The sequence below is a fragment of the Ailuropoda melanoleuca genome, chromosome X (genome assembly GCF_002007445.2).
Source record: "Ailuropoda melanoleuca isolate Jingjing chromosome X, ASM200744v2, whole genome shotgun sequence".
NCBI lineage: Eukaryota > Metazoa > Chordata > Mammalia > Carnivora > Ursidae > Ailuropoda > Ailuropoda melanoleuca.
This window is the reverse complement of record NC_048238.1, coordinates 82874246-82894433: the sequence shown is the minus strand read 5'-3', so window position 1 is coordinate 82894433 and position 20188 is coordinate 82874246. Positions and strand designations below refer to the sequence as shown.

Sequence of the window (20188 nt, the reverse complement as noted above, 5' to 3'; positions counted from 1 at the left end):
GGGGGGGGGGGGGGGGAGCGGCAGGCAGACGGAGAGGGAGGAGCAGGCTCCCTGCTAAGCAGGGAGCCTGACAGGGGGCTGGATCCCACAACCACCTGAGTGGAAAGCAGCCGCTTAACCAACTGAGCCACCCAGGTGCCCCTTATCTCAGTCTTAATCACACTTTTTACCAGAGGAATATTAACTACAGTCCACCTACTTTGTCAATTAGGTGGTTACTGAGCACTGAGTGACTTAGTGATAACAGAAGCCAGTGGGTTTAAGAATGAGTAAGAGGTGACAACATAGAGATAGCCAGCACAATCTATGTTTTCAAAAAGCTTGGCTATAAATGGAAGAGGCTGGAAGAAAGTGACACAGCATTTTTACAAGCTGAGGGGAAGGAGTCAATGGAAAGTAAGATAACGAAGTTCTGGAGAAGAAAAGAAAGAGGGTCTATTGTGTATTAGGCCAATACACATATTTTCTATTTAATCATCACACAGGCCTTGAGGTAGCTAGATTATTTCTCTTCTACAGAAACAGGAATCTGAGGTAACAGCATTAAGAAGTTTGTCCAAGAAAAAAAAAAAAAGAATTTGTCCAAGGTCCCACAGCTATTAAACTACAAAGTCAAAACTGAAATCCAGTTTTTTCTCAAAAATCCAGTGTTTTTTATATTATACCATGCTATTTTGGACAGGCAAAAAAAATAATACTAAGTTCTCAGACTTGAAAAAGAGGCAAAAGATGAAAACAAATTTGCAGGTAAGGGAAGCGAAAGCAGATGAAAAGGTGTAAACGCAGGCTTCTTAGTCTCTAATGCCTATGTGCAGTCATAAACAAGGTTATCTGCTGAAAGCAAGCAGGATATATGTGGGCACAGTGAGCATGAGGTGACTGTAAAGGTCTGAAATAATCACTATAGGGGCGCCTGGGTGGTTTAATCGTTAAGCGTCTGCCTTCGGCTCAGGTCAGGATCCCAGAGTCCTGGGATTGAGCTCTGCATCGGGCTCTCTGCTCAGCGGAAAGCCTGCTTTTCCCTCTCCCACTCCCCTTGCTTGTCTTCCCTCTCTCGCTGTGTCTCTGTCAAATAAAATCTTTAAAAAAAAAAAAAAAGAATCACTATCCATGATGGAAAGGGTAATGTGAGAAGAGGGGTTAAAATGAGGTTAAAAATCACAAATCTTCCCCAATCCCTTATCCCTTCACTGTACTCCTATCAGTCTTAACCATTCACTATAGTATGAACTATAAACACAAAGTAATATATGGGCTAGCTCTATATAAATACTTTCTCCATAGCAGATAATTAGCTTTTGGAACACAAGGCCCATATTTTCTCCCTCTTGATACACCCTAACAGCACCTACTCATAGTACCTAACCCTGTTTTCCCTTCTGGGTTTCAGGAGGTAGCAAAGAGGGTAAGACCAAGAGAACAGTGAGAATCAAGATCAACATAGAGATGAATATGCTAAAGCAACTGTTAGCTTCACATCACCTCCCTGCTTCAAAAACCTCACTGATTTTCCAGTGATTCTAAAATAGAAACCAGATGTTTTAGTATGACATAAGACACATTCCCATAGTTTGGCCCTAACTTTGGGCTCTAGTCTCATTTGCAACCATTCCGCACATTTCTCTTCTCCATGCCTTTGGTTATGCCTTTCAACTCTCATCTTTGCCTGTCCAAATCTTACCCATTCATAGAGAACCAGCTCAGATGTTACTTCCTCCATGAGGTCTTCCCCATTCCTATCCTCAAGCAGGAAGTCAAGTCTCCCTTTCTGTTCTTATAAAAGTTTGTAAGTTTATATGAACACTTTACATTCAGTTTTGTGTTTAACTAATTTCCTCTACTAAAACATAAGCTCCTGGGACAGGGATTGTGTCCTGCCTGGAGCAGTGTCTATCCCCACAGCCTTTATCATTCATATGTGATACTTAAATCAACTGAAAAGACAAGAACTTAAAAAGTAAGACCTAGTCTTAAGCTTCACTCAACTGCTCCATAATGTTTACTGTTTCTTCAGTTTCTAAAGTCTCCTTAAAAATCACCTTTTTTGGCCACTATTACTTACCCTAAGAAAAAATTCTTAAAAAGGAAAAGAAAAACTCTAGTGGAAAAAATAGAAACATTTCAAGTTTCAACAATAAAAATGGCCAGATGCATTGTAATATATTTGTTTGATAGAAACTGACACATCAAATGAAAACTGAGTAATGAAACTGTGTAGAAATATGATGAAAACTAATAATGGTAAGAGTAAAAAGTAAAATATAGAATTCTATCTACACTATTATTAGGCAAAGAAAACCAAAAAAACCCAAAAATGCATGCTAATGGGTAAGAACCAAAAATGAATGCTGAAAAATTAAGACAGCTGTTTGTTACAGTGTAGAATTGTGGGCAACTTTTGATTTAAAAAGAAAAAAATGGTATTACTTTCATTATTTATGCCAATATACGATACCATTTCTCTCCCAAAATTCCTTTTAAGGGAAAAAAGTTGATCAATATTAAAATATAGAGTCCATTGGCGCTCCTGGGTGGCTCAGTTGGTTCAGCATCAGACTTTTTTTTTTTAGATTTTATTTATCTGTCACAGAGGGAGAGAGAGAGAGCACAGCAGGGAGAGTGGCAGGCAGAACAGGCAGAGGGAAGAGCAGGCTCCCCACCGAGCAAGGTGCCCAATGTGGGACTTGATCCCAGGACTCTGGGATCATGACCTGAGCCGAAGGCAGATGCTTCACCAACTGAGCCAACCAGGCATTCCTCGGCATTGGATTCTTGATTTTGGCCCAGATCATCTCAGGGATGTGGAATTGGGCTCTGCACTGGGCATGGAGTCCACTTAAGATTCTCTCTCTCTCTCTCTCTGCTCCTCCCCCCCTCCTCCCTCTCTAGTAAATAAAATAAAGTAAAATAAAATAATACTTAAAATATGGAGTCCATTAAATTTATAAATTCCACAAGGGTAGAACAATGGATCTTCATCAAGGGCGATTTTGCCCAGCACTCCACCCCAGACATTTGGTGATGTCTGTAAGACATTTTTAGTTGTCATGATAGGGTGCGGGTAAGGAGGAATCCACTGATGTCTAGTGGGTAGAAGCCAGGGACACTGTTGAATATCCTACAATGCACAGAAGAGTCTCTCCTTCCCTCCACGACAAAAAATTGTTCAGCCCGAAGAGTCACTATTGAGAAACTCTGGGAGAGAGAATGTGTCATGTTGCTGGTCCCTGGAAACCCACTGGCTAGAATAGGGCCGGGGCACAGAAAATACTCACAAGTAGTATAACTAAATGAGCATACAGCATCTTTTCTCCTTGGATTTTATCCTGATACTGTGAACTACCCACTGTCAAAATTTTTATCTTGTGCTCAGTCTCTTCTAGTAAACCAAACTCTGAAGCTTTATAGCATCAATTCTTTAAAAGGTATCAAAGGCACTATCAGAGTAATGACTTCTTGTAACCTCTAACTCCTAAAGACATCAGAATTTGCTGCACTGAGCTTTTCAATACTTTTAACTCTTGGTAGTCACTTCAAGATATAAGCATAAAAAATAAAAATACATTACAAAACATTTTTCAAAATATTGTTTCAAGGAATAATTATCGATTAGTTTGTTTATGAAATGACCTCTAAAAAGCCTGATGTGTCTTCGATCTCAAACTCAAGATTCAAGGAACATTTACTGAACATTCACCAAGTACACAGCACTATACTAAAAGAATACAGAAAATTTTCCACTTTAAATACACTATATATATATGTGTGTGTGTGTGTGTGTGTGTGTATATATATATGACCTCTGTTAAACTAACACTGACATCATATCTTACCAACCTTTTTAGACACATCTTGTTTCAATTCTTGTATAGGAGACTCATTTCCAACTTCGTGTGCAGTGTTCTCGGTTTCCTACATTAAAAAGAAAAAAAGAGACCAAATGATGACATCTTCTCTTTAAGATGGGTACAAATTAGAAAATATAGCATTAATAAAGCGAAGGCCCATAAAGGGCTTAGATGTTTGTATACGGAAAGATGCCCAGATATTTTATGCCAACTGGGACAATGTGATTTGTATAAGGTTACCAGTCAGCATTTTCTATATTTCTACAGCAACAGGTTATTTTCCTATTAATATGCCCATCTTTTTAACATTAAAAACCATATGGGAAGATAAAAACTACCAAGTACCTCTGTAACTTAAAAAGATGAAGATTTAAAGCAAAGGGTTGAATCAGAATTGCTATTTTTCCCAGAGTATTGCTCCATAAATATAAAAGTACATAAAGCAGAAAACCACATTCAGAATAGTTTTCCTAAAAATGCTATATACTTTAGATGAAAGGAGTCAAGAAAACCAGAAGTTAAATAAAGTCCACCAAACAGTAAGAGATGAAATCAAACCCACCAAAAATACATATATATCTACGTATACATTCATATACACATACGTACATATATATATATATCTGGGAGGTTAGAGAAGGTAGAGATAGGTACTGCTTTTCTGCTGGAAAAAAAAATTCCGGTAAAATAAGACAATTACACCTTTATAAATGTAAACATAGTATTCGTCTCCATCCTAAACTGTCATTATGTTTACAAAAGTATAGCAATTTGAATCCTACTAATGATACTGAGAAAAAAACTTTTCATAATTTTTGGTACACATCAGAGTTAGAGAAGGTAACGATAACCATTTGTGGCATATAAGCAACCTAAGGTGCATAATGATGTATGTAAGTATCAAGGGAGCACTTATACAAGTAATTAGGAAATGATCATGACAGGTGCTGTGATAAAACTACCACAGATCAGGGGCGCCTGGGTGGCTCAGTCGTTAAGCGTCTGCCTTCGGCTCAGGGCGTGATCCCAGGGTCCTGGGATCGAGCCCCACATTGGGCTCCCTGCTCCACTGGGAGCCTACTTCTTTCTCTCCCACTCCCCCTGCTTGTGTTCCTTCTCTTGATGGCTGTCTCTCTCTCTGTCAAATAAATAAATAAAATCTTTAAAAAAAAAAAAAAAAGCTACTCCAGATCAGTATAATGCTGAAGATTTAACGTGCTAGAGAAATTTCCATAGGACTTCTGATATCTTCAAGCTGGAAAGTTGTTTCACGGAATTTTAAGTGTCAGGTAAAATCCGAACTCAACCACAACCCATGAGGGCCTATATCTTTGACATCTTCTAGATTTCTCACCTCCCTTGTCCACCACAACCCCACAATCACACTTTGGCCAACTGGTGGTTCTTTACCATCCTTAGGGTGATAGCTCAAGTGTTATCACATTAGAAAAACCTTCCCTGATCACCTTAAAATAGCCTTACCTGCTTCACTTTCTATCACATTATCTATATTTTCTGTTTCTTCATTGTACTTATTTCCATGTGAAATGACCCTGTTTACTTGCTTATTTTTTTGTCTCTTCCCTGCCCCACTAGAATGTAAGCTCCATCAGAGCAGGGGCTTTGTTCTGTCTACCACTATGTACCCAGTACCTAAAAGAGTGCCAGGCAAAAGTAATCATTTGCTAAATGAATGTTGAATAATGCATGGCTCTGGCTTTTCTTCAGTAAATACACATATCTTAAGTTTATATATCTTAATAAAATCCTGGTTTTAAACTAAAAGAAAAAGAATTCTAATCAAAACCAATTAGTAAGATAATCTTGACAAGATGAGGGACAGAGAATACTTGAAAGGCTGATGGTCATTAAGGACAGTTAATGCACATTAGAGAAACACCTTCAACTACCTTACAAATTAACTATATTTATCCAATTATCCTCCAATAACTGTTCATTAGTAGGAAAATCAGAAGCACTATACAACATTAATTCCATGGGTATGTTCCCTAAATTAACTTAAGCAAAAATACACACTAATAATTCCTGTACCTCAATTTAATTTGTTTGAATTAAGTACTTAACAACCATCACAGATTAATATTCTCACACTGATCAAAACTGCCAAGCAGTGATTAGAGTTCTATTTCATCTGGCTTTAACAAAACTCTCCTCGACTTTGAACCTTTGAAAGGTATCAACCTCTATAAGGTAAACTGGTTAAGTCACAAGTTTAATGGAGTGATAGGGCACCTACCAGAGGATCTAATCTCTAGAGAAGTTAATCAGAAGGTTTCTTAGTAAAACCTGATTTAGTACATATATAGTCATTTATGATTCTCTCTCAGTGATGTCTAAGGTCCAGGTCCTTCCCCTAGCACCTTGATCAGTCTGTGGAGGTAAAGCAATAGAAACCAAGAATGTGCCTGCAGACAACCAACCAACTCAGACTTCAGACACTCCTCATTCACTACCTCCTTCTAGAGATGGGCTGCCTCATAACTAAAGCACAGGGCCTACCAAATCCCAGATTCCCACCATAAGGCCATTTCTAACACATGCCTATCACAACCTCAGAAATATACTTCCTTAAGAGGTATGGTAGGGGGTGCCTGGGTGGCTTCCTGCTCAGCAGGGAGTGTGCTTCTCAACCTCACCCTCTTCCCTCCCCATCCGTCAATAAGCACATCCGACAAAAGACTAATCATTTTCACAAATAATCTGTACAAAAGTAATCTATACTTGGGGTGCCTGGGTGGCTCAATTAGTTAAGTGTCTGCCTTTGGCTCAGGTCATGATCCCAGGAGTCCCGCATCCAGCTCCTCTGCTCAGCAGGAGCCTGCTTCTCCCTCTCCCTGGGCGGCTCCCCCTGCTTGTGCTCTCTCTGTCAAAGAAACAAATACAATCTTAAAAAAAAAAAAAAAGTAATCTACTCTCTAGGAAATCTTATTATCTACTAAAGAACAGTAAGCTAAAAATGTCAGTTATTAAAAAATTCAGGTCACTTCTAGTTTTTACTAGTGAGAAGGGGGAAGCTATTTACAGTGACTAAAGTGAAATTTTATGTATTTACTTATTTACTTTTTAAAGTTTATTTATTGGGGCGCCTGGGTGGCACAGTGGTTGAGCGTCTGCCTTCGGCTCAGGGCGTGATCCCGGCGTTACGGGATCAAGCCCCACATCAGGCTCCTCTGCTATGAGCCTGCTTCTTCCTCTCCCACTCCCCCTGCTTGTGTTCCCTCTCTCGCTGGCTGTCTCTATCTCTATCAAATAAATAAATAAAATCCTTAAAAAAATTAAAGTTTATTTATTGTTTTTATTTTTTGGTAATCTCTACCCCCAACGTGGGGCTCAAGCTCTTGACTCTTAGATCAAGCAAGAGTCACATGCTCTTCCAACTGAAGCAGCCAGGCGCCCCAACAGTGAAATTTTAAAAAATGTTTTAGAGATGAGACATCTACTCTCTTTTGCTGAGAAAAAAAACAACCACCAAGAAACAACTCTTAAATAGCGGTCATGTCCATCCATTGATTCCTATCGACACAATCCCTTTGTCCAAGTCTCAAGTCTTGACATTCTAACTGCCTCTTAACAGCTCTGCACTTAGTCTCTTTCCTCCAAACTATCTCCCACCCTTCCACCACTTATCTTTTGTTAATTCCCCAGCAAAAAAACCTCTGAAAAGCACAAATGTAAAGACATATAAAAATTGACTTTTAAAATGTCTTGCTTCAAAATTTTAAAGCCCAGAGTTCTTTTTTTAAAGATTTTATTTATTTATACGAAAGTGGCGGGGGGGGGTGGAGGGACAAGCTGACTCCATGCAGAGCCCACGGGGCTCAATCCCACCATCCTGAGATCATGACTTGAACAGAAAACAAGCATCAGAAGCTTAACCGACTGAAGGACCCAGGTGCCCCAAGCTGACATTCGAGGTTCCTCGAAATCTGGCCCCACTTTACTATTCCATTAGTTCACTGCTGAAACATTTACAAAGGTCAGACCAGTCTTTCAATGTTCCCAGCAAATTCTATACCTTTGCATATTAATGCACTCATACTATTGCCTAATACACAGTGCTTTCCTGATCTTTATTTGCCTACGCAGCTCTCCCAATTTTCAAAGCCCAGCACAAGTTCTACCTCTTTTTTTTTTTTTAAAGATTTTATTTATTTATTCAACAGAGATAGAGACAGGCAGAGAGAGAGGAACACAAGCAGGGGGGTGGGAGAGGAAGAAGCAGGCTCATATCAGAGGAGCCTGATGTGGGGCTCGATCCCATAACGCCAGGATCACGCCCTGAGCCGAAGGCAGATGCTTAACCGCTATGCCACCCAGGCGCCCCAACAAGTTCTACCTCTTCCCTGAAACTTTTCTCTGTTATTCCAGGTACCCATGCTCTCCTGTTGTTCTAGCTCCCTCTTCCTCCTCCAAACTTCCTTGGAGCACTTAAAGTCTATCCTGTTCTACGAACACCAATACCTCATATACATCTCTCTTCTGTGAGATTGTAAAATCATAAAAAATCAGACTACACCAAATTTTTCTTTGGATTACTTAATATCAACAGATATGCTGTTATACATGAAATGCACTCAACAGTCTGAGTACATTCATACCACAGACTACTATTTAACAATAAAAAGGAATAAACCGTTGATACACGCAACAGCTTGGATCTCAATCCTTTGAGCCAGTCTCAAAAGGTCACACACTATATGACCGCATTTATAGGATATTCTCAAATGACAACATTACAGAAATGGAAAACAGCTTAGTGGCTGCCTGGAGTTAGGGATGATGTGAGGGAGGAGGCGGGTGTGACTTTCTAAAAGGGTAGCACAAGGGAGATGTGGTGATGAAACAGATCTGCATCTTGTGGTGGTAGTTACACAAATACACATATGTAATAAACCGAAGCAAAACCATACACTCATATTTGTAGCAATGTCAAATTTCTGGTTTTGATATTGTACTATAATTAAGATATAACCACTGGGTGAAATGGATGACGGACACACAGGAGTTCTCTGTACTATGTTTGCAGCTTCTTGTAATCTGTAATTATTTCAAAATAAAAAGTAAAAAAGGACAATATCCAACTTTGTGTTTATTTACTAAATTTTCTAATTTTATTCAAGTTAAGCACCATCTATAATTACTGAGATAAAGTAAATTTTGCAAACCTATTTCTTATAACCTATAAATATCTTAGAGCTAAGTGGCTTTTAAAACCTACAGGCATAAACAGCAACTGTCTCTGGATATGGGGACTGGGAGGTGGAGGATGAGGGATGGGAGGGAAGCTATGTTTTCAACCATCTACTTTTTGTACTGAGCAAATTTTAACCAAGTCCATGCATTATTTTTAAAAATTGCTTTTATCAAATAGAATACTAGAACTTTTATAAAATATAAGGAATGAAGAATTATGATATAACCTTTCTTAAGCACTCAGTTTAAGAAAAAGAACATTACCATTAGCTTTCGATCTCTTGCATATCCTCCATTTTCATTACATTCTTTCTCCCTCAAAGATGACAGATACCTTGAATTTTTTGTCTATCATTCCCTTGCTGTTCTTTATAGTTTTACTGTGTTTCTATCTCTAAACAATATATTCTTTCATTCTGCATGTTTTTGAACTTAATATAAATGGAATCTTACTGTATGTATCTTACTGTGACTTGTTTTTTTCCCCCACTCAACACTATGGTGCTGAAATTCATCTATGTCATTGTATATAACCAATTCATTCATATATACTGCTGTAGAATATGCCATACGAACATATCAGAATTTATCAAAAAAGATCAGTATCCAATGTATATAAATAGAAGGTAGGGACAATGGTACTAAAAAACACAGCACATTTGAGATTATACATACATTATATACAGACATACACAAACATACACATACAGTATATACTCTATTTGATGTAAATAGTTCTGTTTGGTGATATTCTTGGACTTAAAATGGCTCTCACTGGCATAACGTCTCAATACCAAACTCCTTTGGTTGGAGATAAGGCTGGGATTGATTTTTACATATAGTGATGATAACAAGGCATGTGCCCATAAGAAGTATATAAGTGTTTTGGTTATTCCACATTTTTGTCATGCAAGTAGTACTTTTTCTATTAACATACACATGTACTTTATAGTATTCTTCTATTCTAAAAATTATAAAACAAAATTAGTGGAAATCTAAAAAACTTAGTCCCTTCTTTACAGCACAATATTTGTTATTTCTAGAGTACCCAATCACACCTAGTAAGATACAGGGACAATATTATTTAACAAAAAATAAGTAACAGCAAAAACAAGAAAATGAAGATTCACATAAAATAGAAAAATGAATGAGAAGTGTACACAACTTGTAGAAATATACTTCTCAGAAAACACAACTTACCTTTAATGTTGAAATCCCAACCTTTCCTGGAGACCTGTACAGAAATAAAAGGAAGGAGGTATTAAATAGTGAAAGCAAGAAGGGAAATACTTCTACACATTTATTAAAAAGAAGCCCACATTTTAAAAGCACTCATATAGTTTGTGATTGAAAAAAATCTTTTGTGCACACAGAAAATGTAGAAAACATAAAAAAGCAGAAAATATTAGTGACCCATAATCCTACAATCTAGAGATTTGAGTATGTACCTTTTGTCTTCCCAAGTACTTATGATGTAAAATACTATAATAAGCGTCCTTGTAAATAAAATTTTGTGCTCTTCCATGATAAATTTCTTTACAATAAATTTTCTAGGGGTGTCTGGGTGGCTCAGTTGGTTAAGCTTCCGACTCTTGATTTCAGCTCAGGTCATGATCTCAGGTTCGTGAGATCAAGCCCCCAGTAGGGCTCCACATCAGGCATGGAGCCTGCTTAAGATTCTCTCTCCCCCTTTCCCTTTGCCCCTCCCCCACAGGTCATGTGTGCTCTCTCTCTCTCTAAAAATAAGTAAATCTTAAAACAAAACAGTAGCTATATAAAATAGTGCCCATCATTTAATTGTAGTTCCTGGACAATATAATTTCATGTTAACAAAGGACAATTTCCAGAAATGAAAAATATATTCCCAATTATTTGGCTTCCCTGGCATACCTATACTGCTATGTAACAAAATCCTCTTTTATCTAGAGGTGATTAGGACCAAGGCTATTCTGATTTTTAAAAAAAAGAAAAAAGAGGGGGGCTTGGGTGGCTCAGTAGGTTAAGCCTCGGACTCTGGATTTGACTCTTGTTTTGATCTCAGGGTGGTGAGCTCAAGCCCCGCATTGGGCTCCACCCTCAGCGGGGAGTCTTCTTCTCTCCTTCTCCCTCTGCCCCTCCCCCTGCTCACTGAAGCACACTCTCTCTCAAATAAATAAATCTTAAAAAAAAAAAAAGAAAAAAGAATCCACACAAAGGATGTCTAAAACAATGTAAGAGCAATCAAAAGAACAAAAATAAAAACAAAAAACCTTGAAGGAGCTTGAATTTCTATGTGGCACATATTCTGAATGCCAATTAGGAAAAAAAAATCACTGGCCTCAGATGTAGCAACAAGATGAAATAAGATTTAAAAAAACTTAAGCCCCATATGAGGTAGATAAGGGAAGAAAAAGAAAATCTGCCCTCCCCATGACCCTCACTTTGAGAAATCTGACCAGGTTTTTTAGCTGTCAAAGAAACACACACACACACACACACACACACACACACAGAATGGGGAGCCACACTTATCTGTTATGTAACTGATTTTCATAAAGAGTACTTTCTGACCATTGATTCACAGGATCTAAATTATGGGCCAATTGTTGACACATATGGAAATATTCCAGATTGGTTCTAACAGGACTTTACATATTGTCATGTACAAACTATAAAGAGTAATTTATTACTTCCTTTTTAGAGACAAGGGGACATAGTGAAAAGAACAGGAGCTTTCAAGCATATGGACCCTGCTTAAATAGTCTTTTCTACCATTTACTCTACATGTGATCTTGATCAAATCATTTAATTTCTCCAAGCTTCAGTCTCCTCTATAAAAGGGTAAAAGCACTCTACTTCACAGAATTTCTGTAAGGATTAAGTGAGAGCCATGGCGCACGCAGTCAGTGGGAGTTTCTTCAGCAGCTTTAAATTGCTTCATTGAAACTCACAAATGATGAGCTTCAGCAAGTTTCTCCAACATACTTTGGCAGTTTGTCAGCAGTGGGGAGCCTGAGACCAATTTTTGAACACAGAAAAGATACCCTACAGGCTGTCAAACTCCAGCCCACTTAACAACAGGGAATATGAAAAAAAGTCAGATTATATTGAGCTGGTGATTAAAATGGAATCTAGCTTACATTTTGTGATGCCATTAAACAAAAAACTAATAACAAAGACACTCTTGTTTGACACATATTTTAAATGTTACCAAGTTGTTCTCTCTTGGTAGGCAGCAAAACGTTTCAGACTACTATACCTTCTTCTAGGCTAATCAAGCCTAAGATTGTCTTTACCAGGGTAGCCTGTAAGACCAGAATTCTTTTGTGATACATTTTTTTTGAACCATTTATAGAACATTGGCATCTAGTAAAAAGTGAAAGCACATTTGTAATTTGCGAAGTTGGCTAAAATGATTTGTATCATGTGCCAAGATTAGAAAAGAACAATTTGTTTCACCCTAAGAAACAGTAAATCATTATTTAGTATTCCCACAGGAAGTGCTCCTAATGGGGCATTGTAATAATAACAAAACAATGGCCATCACTTATTAAGCATGTGCCCAAAAAACCTTGCTAAGACTTGACTTGTTTTAGCTTCTTTTGTCCTCACAACTTTCCAATGGGGTAGTTTTATTACTTTCCCTATTTCACCCAACAAAACAACTGAGGCTTGGGTCAGATTAGGTCATTTAAATTGCACTGCTAATAAACAGTACGGCCAGAAATAGACCTTAAGCAGTCTGGTGCTAAAAGTCCACTCTCTAAAATACTTTGCAATATTACCTCCCTTCTGGGTAAGCTCTTAAAATATGATGATTATGAAAATATCCTAATTGGTGCTGTGAATGAACACCAAAATAAAGGCAATTAATGCTGCTTCTTGGGTTGGACTAGACTGATTAAGTCAAAAGCTCTGAATCCTGATCTGCCTTTTACAACTACAATTAACACCTAATTGATTTGGCACTGGCTAGGGAATAAAATAATGAAATGTTCCCTATATAAAATTTCAAGAGAGACGAGGCTTCTCTTTTAGTGCCAAACTTCTGAAAGTATTTTAATTATTTCTGAATTTCCATTTCAAAGGCTGCTTGTAAATAAGTACACTATAGGCTAAGCCTTGCCATTTCAGTAATCTTTCCCTTGAAAATACCTTCTTAAACAAAGGATATAAAATTTTCCCTTTCTTACTGACTCAGAGTAATTATGCTCAAATACCACACTACATTTTAATATAGTAATGCCCTCCAGGGACATTTATTTGCAGGGAATTTATTTGCCTTCACACTACAGGACCCTAGGCTATTACGCTTGGAATGTCTGTTTTACGGTTTTGAATCTCTTTCCTCAATTTAAGTGGTCATTTTAATTGGTCACTTCTTACAGTTGGCCATGTGCCTGTCTTTAAAAGCTTCTCTCCCCATCCCCTTCCAATTTTTAAAAAAGATTTTATGTATTTATTTGACAGAGAGAGCGCGCGAGCCCAAGCGCAGGGAGTGGCAGGCAGACGGGGAGGGAGAAGCAGGCACCCCTCAGAGCAGGGAACATGACCAGAGCTTGATCCCAGGACCCTGGGATCATGAGCTGAGAGGAAGGCAGATGCTTAACTGACTCAGCCACCCAGGTACCCCATCCCCTTCCAATTTTTGCTTCTAATCTGCATTAAGCTGGGAAACCAGGTTTTCAAAAATTGTATGCTAAAGGAAGAATCCGGAGATTCTGAGTGAGAGTCTCCCCATGAGAATTTTTGTACATGACTTTACTGTGGACTTTGTGGCACTTTTTTTGATTGGTCAGAGACTGTTCAAGTGATTATTTCTTATTTTCAGCTGTACTGGAAAATTAATTACCAATGAAGTGGGTGCCAGGTAAGGGAAGGGTCCCTAATCTTTGGTATCCCTGGACAACAGCTCAACTCCTCTCTGTTTCTCAGTCTCTAACTTCAAAGTAGAGATAATAACATACCATTTCAAGGTGATTATGTGCTAAAGAAAACAACTATTCACGTTCAAGTTTGGGGACAGGAGAAACGGGTGTCTAGAGGTCAAGAAAATTAAGTTCTACTCTAGGTTTTCCCAACAAACTAATCTGCATGACCTTTAAGCAGAAGTTTTTAGAGTTCCTGTAATTTTAGGAAATTTTAAGACCCTTCATTAGTTCAGGAGTGACGATGTTAATTTATACCACGATTAATCATCTAAATTTTATACCCTCTGATTTCCCTTAAACTTGAGATACACTGTAGGAAACACTGACATAATCTAACACACACATATCCAGAAATGTCCAGTATTACTTTGATACATCTAGTTAACTAGAAAAATATTCCTTCAAAATTTCTGTAGATACTAAGTACTGTAAATTAGATCCCTTCTTTTTCTAGGTTAAGGTCAGTAATTTTTTCCCAGAAAAAGTCTAAATGCCTACATAAAAAAACTTTTACTGCACCCCACACAAGTGAAATCTTTAAGAAATTCTGAAATGGGGCACCTGGCTGACTTGGTCAGTAGAGCAAAGGACTCTCAGTCTCAGAGTCCTGAATCCAAGCCCCACATTGGGTATGGAGCCTGCTTAAAAACAACAACAACAAAACCCTCAGAAGTAACAGGTACACATATTTAAGTACTGGTGGTATACACCACTTAAAACCTAACAAACTAAAACGAGAGCTTCGAAAGTTCATTTTTTTCATTTGAAAAATTTTATCATAGGGTATTTTTATTTATTTTTATTTTTTTCAAAGATACTATTTATTCATTTGACAGAGAGAGCACAAGTAGGCAGAGTGGCAGGCAGAGGGAGAGGGAGAAGCAGGCTCCCTGCTGAGCAGAAAGCTTGATGCAGGGCTCCATCCCAGGACCCTGGGATCATGATCTGAACCAAAGGCAGATGCTTAACCGACTGAGTCAAGCAGGTGCCCCAACAGGGTATTTTTAAATGAAATATTTTCAACACATTTAAGTATGTGATTGACAAAGCTTAATTTAAGTAATAAATGTGCAAAAAATAATGTGCTTCTTAAGAAGTTGGAACAAAAACATAAATTAAAAGCTAAACTTCCTTGATTATCTGATAGCATAAGAAAAACTTCCAACATACTAATACTAGTTACCAATACAGAAAATCTTTGATTTTGCAACAGTTTCCGAAGTTGAAGACAATATCTACCAATGACACTCTTAAACATGAAAAACAAGCAATTTCTAAAACAGCTTCATAATAAAGTCTGCTGTAAAAAAAGTATTGGTATTCTAAAAAAACCACAGGGTTTACAGATCAAATATTAAAATTATTTTTACTGTGGCTTCCACTTAGGTTTTGAATATAAATGCTATTTTCAAACTAGTACTTCAGTAACTTTCAATACAGATAGATTATCTTAATTCATTATATCCTTTTTTAAAGATTTTATTATTTATTTATTTGAGAGAGAGCCAATGTGAGAGAGATCACAAAGGGAGAGGAGGAGGGAGAAGCAGACTCACTGCTGAGCAGGGAGCCCAATGAAGGGCTTGATCCCAGGATCCCGGAATCATGACCTGAGCCTAAGGCAGATGCTTAATGTACTGAGCCACCCAGGCACCCCTCATTATATCCTGCTTTGTGTAAGAAAGTTATTTTCATGTACTCGCTATGTTGAGTTTATACTAACAAAGTTCATGTTTGAATATAATGTGACAGATGCTTTCTCAAAGTCCCTATCCATTTAGCATTTTAATGATAGTTTTCCTTTTGCAGCTAGGGTATTTGTGTTTAGAACAATTCATTTTAATGTCCGCACAGTATTATTTTTTAAATTTACATGGCTTTAAAACATTGCTTTGGGGGCGCCTGGGTGGCACAGCGGTTAAGCGTCTGCCTTCGGCTCAGGGCGTGATCCCGGCGTTCTGGGATCGAGACCCATATCAGGCTCCTCCTCTATGAGCCTGCTTCTTCCTCTCCCACTCCCCCTGCTTTTGTGTTCCCTCTCTCGCTGTCTATCTCTGTCGGATAAATAAATAAAATCTTTAAAAAAAACACATTGCTTTGGTGATTGTGCAAGACAGTATAGGAATTATTTTTCTTTTATAAACTCTGACCTGATCCAGCGATAGCCTTCACATACCTCCAGCACAGTTTCATTAGAATAATAAGGTCACTACTCCCTGGTAGGTGCCCAGTCACTAGACTTGGATCTGATGACAATAACTGCAACTTACCTAAAAATTGCTCACCAGGTTTCCATAGGAAGCACAATGTCCAATCCTTTATAAGCTCTGACATAATAGCACTGCATTCAATACAATTTCGGTGAAAGCTTAACAAATATGCAAGCAACAAGATGCTTTATTAACCTTAGATAGCTTGACTTTGGAACTTGCTAAACCTGACTCTCAAGTAATTTCAAGAACAGTACTCATTTACTTTGGAAAAACAAAATCAATCTTATAGAAAATGCATAGCAGTAGGCTATTTTTAAGAGATTTGGATGCACTGTAACTCTGGGTTTTCTGTCAGAGGTGACAGAAGTGAGTATACCTATCTATTGATGTTACCTAGTGTTGAAGAAATTTACAGTAATACTTTTCAAAATCCTAAAAGGTAAACAGAACAAAACCAAACCCCTAAATCTTAAAAGGATTTTTTTAAAAAATCACTCAGAAGGGAAGAATGATTTTTTCTTTAAGATTTTATTTATTTGAGAGACAGAACAGGCGAGGGAGTAGGGGTCTGAGAGGGGTCTGAGCAGAGGAAGAGGGAGCAGACACCCCACTGAGCACGGAGCCCAAAGTGGGGCTCGATCTCCCAACCCTCAGATCATGACCTGAGCCGAAATCGGACACTTAGCCAATTGAGCCACCCAGGTACCATGGGAAAAATAATTTTTTTAAGTATTTGAAGGAAGCTTAAGAACCATTTAGACCAATGATCTCATTTCACATGTGAGGAAAATGAGGCTAAATAAGGTGGCATTAATCCATTCATTTAACATTTACCTACAGCTTACCAAGTACCAGCACAGTGCTAAGCAGTGGGTGTAAAACAGTGAACAAAGCCAACATGATCCCGACCCTCCTAGAGCTTAAGCTAAGATCAACGGCCTAGTTAGGATGAGGACACAAGTCTCTCCGCTGATTCTAACAACCCATGCAGCCTATGAACTTACCCTAATAATTCTAAAAACGCTTCATGGTTTCACATGGGTATGTAGCCAATCAAGTAAAACTGGCCACTTATTAAAGCCTTGATAATCCAAAGTACCACCACAAATTGCCCAGGGAAGACCTGGGGGGCCCAGAGACTGAGAGAGCAACATGACATCAATTTGGAAGTAGAAGGGCTAGAAGTTTAGCCACATAGTAAAATAACATGAGCTAGAATCCAGAGATACGAGTTTTATTCCTGAATCTGCTAGTGAAAATGAATGTGACCATAAAAATATTTTCTGGGGGAGTTTTTCCAACTTTTAATTATGGCCATTTCAAACATATATGTAATTGGGAGAATATTATGAACCCACATGTACAACACATTGACCATGTTCAATAATGATATCAATACTCCTTCTCCACACCCCTGCCAGATTATTTTGAAGCAAATCCCAGAAATTGTTTTTTTACCCATAAAAACGTTATGTATCTAAAAAAGACTTCTCCTTAAAACAAAAGCACAATACTATTATCAAATTTAACAATATCCTATTTTACACAGTCACAAACTCATATTGCCCAGATTGTCTCAATTACTTTTTACAGTTGGTTCCTTTGAATTAATATCCAAATAAGGTCCCTGTGTTACAATCAGTTGATATGTCTCTCACAATCAGTAGGTTCCCCTTCAGACTCTTATTTCTTGCAGTTCATGTACTGAAGAAATAGGTTATTCATCCTGAAGATGATTTTTCGGGCAGTGAAATTACTCTTTATGATACCATAATGAGGGTTACATGTCATACATTTGTCCAAACCTGTAGAATGTCCAACACCAAGAGTGAACCCTCAAGTAAACTATGGACTTTGGATGATTATGATGTGTCAGTGTAAACTCATCAATTGTACCAAGTGTACCACTCTGGTGAGGGATGCTGATAATGCGGGAGGCTATGCATGTGTGAGTGGGAGGAGGTAAATGGGGAATCTCTGTACCTTCCTCTCAATTTTGCTGTGAACCTATAACTGCTCTAAAAAAAAAATGTCTGAAAAAACTAACCAACCAAACAACAACAAAAAAAGAAACTAGGTTGTTCATACTGTAGAAATTCTCATGGTCTGAATTTTGATGATTGCATCTCCACAATGTCATATTATAAAAAATATTTTTTTTAAAGATTTTGTTTATTTATTTGACAGAGATAGAGACAGCCAGCGAGAGAGGGAACACAAGCAGGGAGAGTGGGAGAGGAAGAAACAGGCTCCCAGCCAAGGAGCCCAATGTGGGACTCGATCCCGGAACGCTGGGATCACGCCCTGAGCCGAAGGCAGACGCTTAACGACTGCGCTACCCAGGTGCCCCTATAAAAAATATTTTAAAGGAAAACATGCAGAAGAAATTGGAGGGGGGGCGCCTGGGTGGCACAGCGGTTAAGCGTCTGCCTTTGGCTCAGGGCGTGATCCCGACATTACGGGATCGAGCCCCACGTCAGGCTCCTCTGCTGGGGGCCTGCTTCTTCCACTCCCACTCCCCCTGCTTGTGTTCCCTCTCTCACTGGCTGTCTCTATCTCTGTCAAATAAATAAATAAAATCTTAAAAAAAAAAAAGAAGAAGAAATTGGAGGGATGGAATGGGCATATATCCAAAGAAAACGCAAAAACCTGTAAGAACAATATCACAAAGACTGGTGCTCAGAATGTGCTAAGATTTTAAAAAATACCAGACACAGATTTTCTTTATTTTGATTTATATTCAGAACAAGAACAAAAGGTACAGGTCTGCTTATATGTATAGACAAATAGTATAATGTAAAAGGCTGCCTCGATTCTTTTCTTTTCCAATTAAGATTACTGATAGTCAAACCAGAAAAGGAAAAACAAATTATAGAACGAGGAAATCGAATCCCAAAGCATTCAAGGAGATAAAAGTACCTAGATAACCTAAATGAGTTCAGTTCTCCTGTTCCAGACAAATTATACCACAGCATACCCTGAGAACTTACACAGCTTACTCCCTTATCTAAAACCTTTAAAGAATCAGAGTCTGGAAGAAGAAAATGAGAAAACCACTTGATAGCCAACTTGTTGGAAAGCAGGTAGTTGCTAGAAACTATAAACAGATTCAATCCTAAGCAAAATTCTTAAGCACATTGTTAAATGGTTTAAGGGCCCTAGGTGTGGGTAAAAGATAATCATTTAAGAGTCAGTAAGCATTCACAGAAAGCCTATCATACAAGATTAACCTAATTTCCTTTTCTGATAGGGTTACTGGCCTAGAATATAAAGGGAATACTGTACACATGCAAAAAAATCTGGATTTAAGCACTAAATTTTATAATACAAATATAATCCTTTTTTTAAAAAAGATTTTATTTTTAAGTAATCTGTATAGCCAATGTGGGGCTTGAACCCACAACCCCGAGATCAAAAGTCACATGCTTGACCGACTGAGCCAGCCACAATATCCTTGTAGACAACAAAAAGATGTAGGCTAGAATACACTTAGGTAGGTTTGTAACTGGTTGAACATTACTCAAGGTATGCTGATTAATGGATCAATGAAAAACCATAAGGAAGTATTAAATAATTTCTCCTGCACTCTATCCTTTTTTTTCTTGAGATTTTTTTTTAAAGTAATGCGTCCCTATCCTACTTATTCTTATTAATGCCTTGAATGTGGACACTGACGGCATTATCTACCAAATTTGCAGACGACACAAAGTGGGAGGGATAGGGAATAAACTAGCTGACAAGATCCAAAAATATTTTAACACATTAGAACAATAAGCCAAATCTTAACAGAATGCAATGTAGTAGGGATAATGGTAAAATGCATGATTGGGGAGATACAACTTAACATCAAACCAGGTAAAAACATTTAGATATTTTTGTTGATTGCTTAGACACAGTAAAGGCTGTGATATGGTTGCTGAAAAAGCTAGCGTAATCTTAGGCTGAGTTATAAGAACTATTAAGCCCAGGGCAAGGGGAGTGGTAAATTCTGATCTACTTCACA

At 38.0% G+C, this 20188-nt stretch overlaps 1 protein-coding gene across 1 annotated transcript in view; it reads right to left on the bottom strand.

Annotated features, from left to right (window-relative positions):
* The window catches only part of WDR44 (WD repeat domain 44), an 82771-nt gene that overhangs the window by 45072 nt on the left and 17511 nt on the right, over window positions 1–20188 (bottom strand). Inside the window, exons 2-3 of the mRNA XM_002916079.4 lie at window positions 10263–10296; window positions 3838–3912 (exon numbers count right to left, since the gene is read on the bottom strand). Of these exons, the coding sequence (XP_002916125.1) occupies window positions 3838–3912; window positions 10263–10296 (109 nt within the window). The remainder of the gene's footprint in view (window positions 1–3837; window positions 3913–10262; window positions 10297–20188) is intronic.